Source organism: Onthophagus taurus, chromosome 3 (assembly GCF_036711975.1).
Source record: "Onthophagus taurus isolate NC chromosome 3, IU_Otau_3.0, whole genome shotgun sequence".
Lineage (NCBI taxonomy): Eukaryota > Metazoa > Arthropoda > Insecta > Coleoptera > Scarabaeidae > Onthophagus > Onthophagus taurus.
This window is the reverse complement of record NC_091968.1, coordinates 16,610,745-16,622,874: the sequence shown is the minus strand read 5'-3', so window position 1 is coordinate 16,622,874 and position 12,130 is coordinate 16,610,745. Positions and strand designations below refer to the sequence as shown.

At 35.2% G+C, this 12,130-nt stretch overlaps 1 protein-coding gene across 2 annotated transcripts in view; it reads right to left on the bottom strand.

The window, feature by feature from the left end:
- The window catches only part of LOC111415847 (Vesicular monoamine transporter), a 126,683-nt gene that overhangs the window by 15,971 nt on the left and 98,582 nt on the right, over positions 1-12,130 (bottom strand). For both annotated transcript variants that reach the window (XM_071194909.1, XM_071194910.1), the window contains 2 exons: positions 8,871-8,929; positions 7,868-8,134 (listed from right to left, as the gene is read on the bottom strand). In XM_071194909.1, the coding sequence (XP_071051010.1) occupies positions 7,868-8,134; positions 8,871-8,929 (326 nt within the window). The remainder of the gene's footprint in view (positions 1-7,867; positions 8,135-8,870; positions 8,930-12,130) is intronic.

The window sequence follows — 12,130 nt, the reverse complement described above, 5'->3', positions numbered from 1 at the left end:
AATAACTTAACAAAATAACACACTAAAAATGTGGACTCCTATAATATTTAGGCATTGATCTTTATTTTAATATTCACAAAAAGCTATTTTAAAATCTACAGATCTTCTGATTTTGCTTCAGAATGAGATTCTGAAACAGTCACAAATTTCCAAAAATTTTCTTTTTTTCACGTTATTATTTTCATTAAATATTTTTTTGTCAGCGTTCCTGCTCTTTCACTTTCAAGACGATTGCGTCTCTTACTGTGTATCTAGCTGAAAGTACTGAATGATCTTTCAGTTGCTGCTGATGTGACTGGTGCTGACAAAATACGAACTGCAGTTTTGCTTAATGTAGTACTGCTACAGAATCCTTTCCACCACGACAATGGGCTCATCGATGCGAGGCTTGTATTTTCCCATATAAAAGCTCTACTCCACAAACCTTCATTAGACTTATACTTTGCCAAATCAGCCATAACGTCTAGTTTCATTTGCTTGGCTACAGTATACAGGATGCGGTATCCGAGAAACTTTGTATATGAATTCTATAATTAATTTTAAGCATAAATGATTCTATTCACTTTTCTCGAATTCCAAACGGTTGTTGAGATATCGGTTTGAAGTTGACAGATCGTATGAATAGGATGCTAAACAGTACAACACATTGCTAGGTTGACTATGGAAAAATTGCGGTTTATTTTAATAAAAGCTTAATGACACTGCAATTATTAAAGCTGCTCAATGTGACCACCGCCTTGTGCAATGCATAATTCAATCCTTTGTCGGAGCTCTTGTTTCCAGTTGTAGTTCTCCATATTGTTTTTTACCTCTCGAAACGCTGCATGAATGTTTTGTATAAGTTGGTCTCTATTATTAGGCTTTTCCGTTGAATACATAAGTGTCTTCACATGTCCCCACATGAAAAAATCTAGTGAGGTGAGATCCGGAGATCGCGGTGGCCAAGCAATGGGACCACCACGATCTATCCATCGATTTGGATACTGTTCATTGAGGAAATTCGTGACAACTCTTGCATAATGGGCGGGAGCACCATCGTGTAAAAAGAACATTGTTCTTCTAATTTGAATTGGAATGTCCTCAAGTAATGGAGGTAGATCGTTCTCCAAAAAAAGCCTGGTACATTTCGCTGTGCAAATTTCCGTCGAAAAAATGCGGTCCAATAACAACATTATTAATTATTCCAGCCCAAACGTTTACGGAGAATCTACTCTGGAAATGGGTTTCTCGAACAGCATGAGGGTTTTCGAATCTCCACACATGTTCGTTATGAAAATTGTTGATTCCATCTCTAGTAAATGTAGCTTCGTCACAAAAAAAGAGTTCTTGAAAGAGTGTCCCGATGATTTCTACCATTCAATCCACCAACTCTTTGGGGAAGATCCTAGGGAAGAAGTTGTTGTACTGGTTAATAATGATAGGGATGCAGTCCGTTTTTCCGAAAAGTGTCATGCACAGCCGTCCTAGCTTGTTCAGTAAGTACAGAAATTCTTCTCGTACTAGTACCATCATCATTTTCAACAGCCTCAAGCACTTCTGCAGCATTGTTTCTTCGCCTAATTTCTCTTTCACAAGTCGATTTAGGGAACGCACCTCTTAATCGAAGAGTTGTGAAGACTCTACCGAAGGTTTGCTTGTCTGGAAGACGGTGGTTTTGTATCGTCGTTGATATTCCCTAACTGAGGCGGTGGTACTACCGTTGCAATATCCATACACGAAAACCATGTCCGCATGCATAATACTCTTCATGTGGATAAGTTGCAGGCATGACTTTAGCACAATTGATAACAATGATGACAATTAATGACCTGAATGTCAACAATTTTATTCTAATATCAATTAAATGGCTAAATATTCAATTACCTAGCAACATGTTATTTACTGTTTAGTATCTATCCATACGATCTGGTAACTGCAAATCTCAATATTTCAACAACCGTTTGGAATTCGAGAAAAGTGATTAGAATCATTTATGCTTAAAATTGATCATAGAATTCATATACGAAGTTTCTCGGATACCTCAGCGGACATCCTGTATATAAATTCTATAGAGTCAATTTCCTCTTCGTGAGAGAGATTGCATCTTTGGAGGTTGGATATAACATTGTAGCAGCCAAGTGTATAGGGCCCGTAGCAAACTTCTTTCGATCTTTAATTTTTTTAATCAAGTTCGAACGCTCTTCATCATCATTCAAAAAATCAGTAAGTTTATTGATGACATCAGACTCAATTTCTTTAAGAGCATTATCAACCTTATGAATTAAAGGCAAATTTCCATCAAGAACTGTAATCCAAGACACAATTGGATTCAAAATGTCACGTAAGATTATGATCTGCGGCCAAAAATGATCGTCGTCCAACAAAAGAGATTTTATTTTCTTAGTTAGAGTGATAGCTTTTTCATGTACAGTTAGTGTTAGTAACCAAATTTTTTTTGCGAGAAGACTTTCTGCGAGGTGATAATTTAAGGCTTATGTTGCAATGCTTGCTGCTATTTATTTCGGATAGTATGTAGCCACTACGATCACGTCATCGATTGATAATGGTGACCACATGTTCGGACGAGTCGATGAAGAACGGAACAGAAGTAGTTGGACCGTAAAAGTGTTCGCATGTGTTTTTCCAATTTTTGTATTTTTGTTAAATAAATGTGTTAAGCAAGACTTTTAGTACTTCAAGTAAAGCAGACAAAACATTTTTCACTCCTTTTATAACATCGGATATTTGGATAATAAATTATTTGATTGAGGGAGAACTAAAAATATTATTGCATAAAGGATGCAATGTGCCAAACATTCTAAAGGTACCAAGTGAGGATATATTTCTTTTAGTAGCCTAAACGCTTTTGTCATATTGGCCGCGTTATCACCAATCATTACAAAAAAATTGTGGGCTGGTCCATATTTTTCTAATATTTTCCCCATTTCGTCTCTAACGTATTCCGAAGTATGTATTTGCTAAAATTCGACAAAGAACGGCTCAGGTTTTGTAATAACGAAATTGTTAACACCTTCATTGCGCATATTGCTCCAAACATCACACTGTAAATGCAAATTATGAACTTCTTCCAACTGCATGCTAATCTTCTTCTTCATATCGTTGTATTATCTATTTCTATGTTAGAAATATATTTCTGTCTAGAATTTGAAAGTCAAGGAGATATTGCAAGAAAAAAATGAAAGAGAAGATGACTTGGATGAATATTTTAAAAGTAGCCATGAAATCAATAGCGAATATGAATAATTACTCGTCAAACATTAAAGCAGAAGAGAAAGATATTTTGATATTGATGATAAAAGGGAGAAGAAAAGCATTATCTATCATTTTGATAAGAGGTTAGTTGATTTAGAGTAATCATCAGTCAGTTTTGCTGCTGGGTTTGTTAGAGGCGATTTTTTACATAAAATCTTATAAGAATTATCACTTTTAGGATATGGACTGTATTAAACTGCCTAAGAAATTGAGAGGTAAAGGTTATAAAGTATTTAAATGTTCTTGTAGGCGATGTAAAATCGTACGGGGATGGTACGATTTAACATAGCCTATCTAATATCCTCTGAGAGAATTGTTGCTGTATAGATTTAATCATCTCAATGTTTTGAATTAGTTACTACAGCTTTTTTTAATATTGCTGTTATCTTGAATAAGTTTTACTAATAAAACTATTGATTGGGAAAGCCTTCAGATTGATTTCCAGAACAAATTTTACCCAAAACGTTAGTCTTAGAACGAGTGAATAACTAGAAAGAGAAGCAGAACATTTCACTGTCCTCAATCATCGACGTATAACACACATAATCAAAGGTATGAATTATCTACTTGATATGAGAGAGCTTGTCAAAAAAAGATGACAGAAGAAGATTGCAGTTTTGTCTGAGGGCATCTCTTTGATAAAGCTAGACTTAACAAGACACAGAAACTCAAAAGAGAAATTCAAAGGCTTAAAGAAAAATCTATAAGTTCCCATATAGAAGAATTACATGCATTGTGAGTAGGTATATGAAGAGACCAAATTTTGCAAATTTCAAACTTAACCTGATTTTAACAACAGTTCTTCTAACATTATTTTTTTGTGAAATGTTTTATAATTAAGTGCCCTGTATATCTTACACCATATTAAAATAGAAGCTTTAATCTTCAATTTAAGACATAAAATTTCTACTTTTTGTCAATAAATAACTTTCGCAATATTTCTTCAAATAATATTTTGTAGAAACTTTTGTTAACAAGTGTCTTATATATCATACACCACCTTTAGCTTCATCAAAGCACCTCTAGCTTTGATCTTTAATTTAATTGTAGAAGGCTTGTTTTCTATGGCACATTAGGTTAAATATCGATATGATATGTGTGCATTTTTCAAAAAACACTAATTATCTCCCAAACAAATGAAAAAAACAAATAAAAGATGTAAAATGAGACGCCGAAGACAACTAAGTAATAAAATATGGAGGTGCCTTTTAAAAAAATTAAGTTATGGTACTTCCAAATTTCGAAAAGTTAACGTGCTATAATAAAGTGACCAAATCGAGTGTTTTCTGATCTTTTGAACAAATGTCTGCTAGAGCAGATTTTTTTAGAAAAAGTCGAATAACTCAAGAACAGCCGAATCAAATTGGAAAAAGTAAAGTTATTCATAAACCTTGAAAATAGACAAATCCAAATATGTAAAAATATATAGGATGTTCCATTAAAAAAAATTATAAAAATTGCCAAGGATCCAGAAGAATCGTTGCATTAACTAATGGATGTTCATTTTCCAGGTTCTTTGCAAGATTTTTCAACGCTTCTACACCAAGTGGAATTTAACAACTCTCCTACCAGCCAGGACTGGCAGCTAGCCAATCAGGTTGTACGGAATGAGTTGGTAGAGTGGGCCGTCGGCAGTTTTGAGCCCTTCAAAACACCTGGACCCGACGGTATATTTCCTGCTCTTCTTCAATGGAGCCTAGACCATATGAAAATATCCTTTAATTACGTTCCCATCAACTGGAGGAAGGTTACAGTAACCTTTATACCAAAGAATGGAAAAAAGGACGCTTGAAAGACTATGTGAACATTACATTAGGGAGAATGTACTTAAAGCGTTTCCTTTGCACTTGCACCAACATGCTTATATCAAAAGTAAATCTCTTGATAGCATCCTACACATGGTAGTGGGGCGCATCGAGCAAACACTTGATTCGAAAGAGTCTATTCTGGGAATTTTCCTTGACATATAGGGAGCGTTTGACAAAACCACCTTTAGTTGCATTAACCGGGCACTGGAATCTCGAAGAGTGCCCTTGGTCATCGCGGGCTGGATAAAAACAATGCTAGCAAGCAGAGTTATTCAGGCTAACGCGAACAGACACACAGTACAGAGAACTGTGGTTAAGGGTTGCCCACAAGGTGTGGTACTCTCACCTCTTCTCTAGTGCTTAATAGTTGATGATCTTATTCGTGAGTTAAATAATAAATATCTCTTCGCAGATGGTTACGCCAACGACGTGGCTATCTTGTTAAGAGGTGAACCTGACAATTTTCTTTGTTACAGAATGCAGCAGGCGCTACACTTCTGTAATAACACCCATGGTAGCCATAACACCTCACGGAGCCATAGTTTGGTGCTCAGCACTAAAACATGCATATAAAGCTAAATTGCTGCATCAACTGCAACGACTGGCCTGCCTGCTAATCACACGCGCTATGAAATCTACACCTACGATTGCGATGGAAATTAAAATTTTCATAGCAATAGAGTTGTAGTGCATTAATGTCACGCTGTATTCTCGAGCAGTCGAGTGGCGAGGAAATTCGTGCAAACAATTTCATATCATCTGCATACATTAAGCACTGGGAGTGTTTTATTACTGTGAAAATGTCATTCATGTAAATATTAAAAAGAAGGGGGCCAAGATGACTCCCTTGAGGTACGCCTGAAGGAACGACCATTATATCTATACCTGTATATATACCTGAGTTCTACCACGCATATAAGAAGCAATCAATAGCAACAAATAGTTATCAACTTCCATTATTTGAAGCTTTGACAACTGGAGATTGTGATCTACGCGATCGAAAGCCTTACTGAAGTCAGTGTATATGGCATCCACTTGAATTGCTTGATCAAGAGAAGAAAAAATATAATCACTGTACTCAAGCAAGTTACTCTCGACCGAGCAACCCGCAAAAAAGCCATGTTGTCTAGTATCAATTTTATTGTTAGTAAGAAAAAATAGTCGTTTATAAATTAGTTTTTCAAAAATTTTACTCAAAACTGATAATAAAGATATTGGCCTGTAGTTGGATACATCACTTTTGTTGCCAGATTTAAAGATAGGAACTATATGTGCCTGCTTCCAAAGACATGGAAAAACCCCACATTGAAACGATTTGTTCAGAATAATGGTTACAGGAAGTGACAAAGATGCGTAACATTCTTTAATTATAATGGCAGGTATACCATCAGGACCCTGACCTTTTGAAGCATCAATTCCTCTCAGTGCCTCCTCAACCTCCATCTGATCAAAGCAAATGGTATCTGCACTATTGAAGCCGGTCGTGACACCAGATACCACACCAGCCCGGGGGACTGAGTACATAGAGTGAAAAAAGTCAGCAAACAATGAACAGATAGATCGAGGATCGGAAGCGGTGCTGTTGTCCAAATAAACCACAGACGGTATATTATTATTGCCCTTTCTTCGTTTTATAAATGACCAAAAATGCTTGGGATTGTGCGTTATATTTGTTTCTGCGCAGCTAATATAATTTTTATAATAACGGTTAATAAGGAATTTTGCTCGCCCTCTTAACAGAGAAAAGGTAAGATAATCAACATGATTTCCATAGCGCTTCCATTTCCTGTGCGCCTTCCTCTTTTCATTAATCACCCGCACAGCACAGAACGTAAACCACACAGGGAAACCACTCACTCGCTTTTGCATTTTGGGAACATGGTTGTCAATGCCGTGACGCAAGTGAGCGTAAAATGTTTCTACAGAACTATCAACATCATCGCCCTACCAACTCTCTTTCCCAATTAATCTCGTTAAAATGTGAATTGAGTAAGTCAAATTTTGCTTTTCTGTAGTTATAACAAGCGGGTAAGTTATCTTTAAGATTTGGAGGTGCGATTACTGTGCAGGAAAACTCTAAAGTAATGTGAGATATGTCCTCACGAATTAAAGGTGTATCGCTCAGTGCTAAAATGTCAGATATTGAATAAAAATTAGTAATAACGAGATCCAAAGTATGGTTGAAGGCATTAAGGTGGTGATTAAATTTTTATAAAGAAGTATTCTATATATCATACACCATCTTAAAATAGAAGCTTTAATCTTCATTTTGAGATATAAATCGTAATTTAATTTTAAAAAATAAAGTTATAGCGATTTTACAAAGTTTCAATTTTTTTGACAACTTCAAATTTAACCTAAATTTAGCAGCCTTTCTCCGAACAACTTTTTCTTGAAAATTTTATAAACAAGTATCCTGTACATCATATGCTATCTTAAAATAGAATCTTTAATCTTCAATTTAAGATATAAATCGTGGTCTAACTCTCAAAAATAAGATCATAGTGATTTTACAAAATTTCTACTTTTTGCAGAATTTCTTATTTAGTATTAGCATAGCCATCTAAAGACTTTCTGTAACCAATTGGATACGGATTAAATTGATCAAATGCGTTAGCTCTAAACCTATTAATCAGTGTTTTTACTTTAATACTGAATTTGATGATCTTTTCTATAGCAACGTTTAAAAGATGTGCAGTGTATTAAGTAACATCTACTATTTTAAACTTACATTTTTACAATGTAGTGATACTTTCATTATACTTTACTTAAGTTTAGTTAAAAAAATATTAAAAAAAACTATTTACATCCATCTCCTAATGCTAAAGCTGATAAAATAAGGAACGGTGCCGATTTTCCAACGAACTCGTACATTAATCCGCCAAAGGGTGGACCGATTAAGACACCTAAAGCCAAGCCGCCCAACGCAATTCCCATTGCGTTTCCTCTTTCCTTGTCATCAGGGTACCGTTCAGCGAGCATTCCCATTCCGGATACACTGGAACACGACGAACCGATCCCTTGTAGTGCTCTCGCAGTAAACAAAACTCCGTAACTTCTTCCAAAAGCAAAAACTAAAAATCGAAAAAATAGAAATTTATTATTTAGTTAATTGTATTTTATATATTTCTCGTTCACAAATAAAAACTTAAAGATATAATACAACAGATTTACAAGAAAACTTTTGATGAGATATTTCTTTTCGCTTTTATTCCAATTTGCTTAATTGACACAATTTCAGAATACAATTATCCTTTTTTCCTCAGAACTAAATCAAGTTTGAGAACGGTTGAATTCCTGCTCTTTTCATTCCTGTTAAGTGGTTTAATTTTAGAACGCCGCATAAGCAGTTGAGTATGCGAAATTACCGCATACGTTTTATTATAGTAACAGCGAGAGCAAAGAGAAATTATGTCAAATCGTAACCGTTTGTGTCTGTGCAGTAAATTCTGCTACTTTTTTTCTCTTTTAAGCCTGCAAATTCAACCAACCGTAAAGGTATCTATCAACTGTATTTATACCCGACAAACAATTACCAATGTTGTAATCAAAGCGTAGTTTAATTTCAAATAGAAGTAATTTCGTTAAAACTTTACTTTGTTAATTCTTTTTTTGGTTTTAGTTGTTATACAAGTTCTAGAGCAAACTAAACTATTTCGAATTGCGTCAAATTGCTTTGGAGAGGAATGATTAAATTTGTGATTTTGTTTTAGTAGTGAAAGTCTTACGTTTCATTCAACGTTTAAATTTAATTTCAAGATTTAAATCTATTAAACTTGAGAATGATAAATTTAATAATTTCATACTTACTTATAGTGGAGAGGAACATAATTATAAATCCGGCGAACATTGGAATGCTGTAGCCTATTCTAAAATTTAAAACAAAATGTCATTAACAAATTTTATTATTTTAGCTCTTAAATAAATAGTTAACACAAATAACACCATATTTGCGTCTGTGGTACGACAAAATGACTCATTTAAGGTATAATTTTAACATATAAATGTATGACGTTAATTTTCGGCGTTAATTAGCAGGCGAGCTACCGACATCCTGCTCATTTTCAAAGAGATGAAGTTTTTAAAGTATTCAAAGAACGGCACATGGCAACGCAGATACAACTTTGAATTACACCAACTATTAAAAAAAACGCGAGGAACCAGTTGTCATAATTATAATTAGGAGGATCATGTATGCCAAACCACAAGGAAAACGGAAGAAAAGAGGATGGTAGCAGATGATCATGATGATTCCCAGATTGGTCTCAGTATGGCCATGCTAAAACGTTTTCCTGTTCGCATTTCCAGTTGCAATCTTTTCATCCATATATGCTTGCTCCAAGTGAAACGATTATGCAAATATATTCCTAAGTACCTGACGTGACTTTCCATCGGTAATGGAGTATTATTGAAGTCTATGGATCATCGTTCATGTCATTAGCCACCCCTGAAGCAAGTCCAGATGATACTGAAGAAGTTGGGTAGCCAATTTAAGTTCAGAGTCGGTAGCCATATTTACGGTGTACCAAGGATTGTTGAATTAGTAACTGGAAAATCCGAGGTGTACCTATAGTAGGTGCTGGCTACTAAAAAGAATCTATTTTTTAGGTATGAGTTCAAACACGGTAACCTTATCAAAGGCCTGAGAAACATCCAAAGAGGCAGCAATACAGTACTTTTCATTCTCCAATGCATCTCTTGCAGTTCTTACGACACTATGAATCTGTTCCACAATGACATGTTGAGGTTTAAAGCCGAACTTGTAATCTGGTATTAACTTCTTCCCGGATAGAGTATCCTCCATTCTAGTCAACAAAACCCTCTCCAGTGCCTTCAACAGCACCGGCAGAAACTAATGAGCCGATATGACATCATATTAGTTATAATTATTTGTGATACCTTCCATTGTATAGGAAGGTAATCTACTATTATCACAGCATTAAAGATGTAAAGGATTAACGTAAGGTCTTCATCTCGAATTTGCTTCAGAAGTGTGTTGGTGTTCGGGTTGTGTCCAGGCGATTTTATTGGGCTCAGTCCATCAAAAATATCCTTAATTTCGAACATACTCACTCTGTGGATTGGAAATCCATTTGATAGGAACCTGCCAGTGTTTCCCGAATAAGCTCATCATGAGCAACTGCTGTTCTAGAATTATGAGTAAATATGTTTTGAAAATGTTCAGCAAAAACATTTACTTTTGTAGCCATATTTGTGGATGGTTGCTGTTTCAATGTTTGCGTTATTTTTCAAATAGAGCGTTTTTTAAGAAGTTTTTAGTTGTTACTTGTGCTCTTATGTATCTGTATGCTTCTTTCAGTAGTCGTAAAGCTCTATTTAATTTAGTTTTATTCCTGGGGTTTCGGGCGATTTGCCAAGGTTTTCTTAGTTTTCTTTTCTCGTCAATCATTTTGAGTATTACGCGGAGACAACATTCAGGCCTTATACTAGGCGATACTTAAGGAGCGGATTTCAACGCAAAATTTTTGGCGCAGATTTTACTACCATTTTTGAGAGCAAGCTTCAACTTAATGTCGTCAGATATTAACTGTTTAATCAAAAGCCAATTTGTTTTTTTTTATTTATCCAGGCGGTTTAAATGGAGAATGGTAATCTGATAGCTCAAAGAAAGGCTCAATTTGAGAAAAGGCTATTCAGCTTATTGTCGAATTGTAAAGGTTGCTTCCTCCAGTGGTGATGAGACCCGATCCCCAAGAATGATGTTTCGAATTATAATCAACTGCAGCTACAAAGTGGCCTCGCAGCAATTTGGAAAACAATAGTAAGCTTCTGTGTGTACACTATAAAATGTTTATATTATGTTTAGTTTTTATGGGTAAACTACGCGTAAAGGCTAAAGAAGCTGTAGACGTAAATAAGACGTCAACAACATGGCCGGAATTAAAGAGTAGTCATTACTACATGCATTCGGCGATAAAAGGTCCTTGGATGTTAGATACATATTATGCAGTTGCAATTGACTTTGGACGATGTGCAAGTTTGGTTCTTTGCTGTTCTGTCCAAAAAGCTTGGAGTTTACAGATTATATTGTATACAGCCCACTTAATCAAGATAGACAATTGAGGTCATTAGAAAAACCAAGAAAGTCCTCCTACGCCTTCAAGTCCTGCTATAGCAACTTTGCCTACTACCAACTACCTCGAGATTATCTTAAGTAGAAGGTTAGGTAGAAGTCTGACAAAAAAATTCAAAGATTAGATCATAAGCAGAAAGTTATTCCAAATCTCTCCCTGGCATTCTCTTTTCTTGAACTGCCACATTTGCAGCTTTTTAGTTGTTTTGATAAAACATTAGAAATTTGTTTGGGATGATAACCACGTAGGAGTAAGTCCAAATTGGAAATGAATCCTTCTCACTAAATCAAATTACCTGTCATATCATGTCTGTCAAAGTAAAGTTATTGGAAGGAAAGTTGTGTTAGGTGCAACACAGATATTAGCGAATTCCTGATTTGATGCAGATGAAATTAAGTCCAGGTAGGAACGATCATACGTACCATCCACCTTTACACTATCAACGTTAAAGTCACACACCCTTATTAAAGCCTACGATCACAGTACAACCTCAGTCAAAGAAGTGTATAACTCAAAAACTCAGATACATAAGCAAAAAATTATACACCAAGAAATAAGCAAGTATGAATGAGTTGGATACTAATACCAAGTTCAATCCTGAAGTGCTCCTAACATCGGGCTGTACGTTAATATGAAGATACCATAGTCACGTACGCCAATAAGATAATGACATCTTTATACAGTCTCTAACAAAAGTTAAACTGTTTCTAATTTTTAACAGATATTGCTAAATGTGGCTAAATCAATACAAAGACAGATATCGCAGAGAACAACTTTGCCAATGTTAGTATCAACGCAACAAAATAGATTTCTGGTTTTATAAGCATATGAACCGGAAACTGTGATATTAACCGCAACAATCAACATGATTGTCTCGATGTAAAAAGAAAGTGGAATCTATAAAAGATGAATATCGGAAAATAGAACTGATTTCTTCCATTATTTGGTGATTTGCATTTGAGTGGTTTCTGTGAA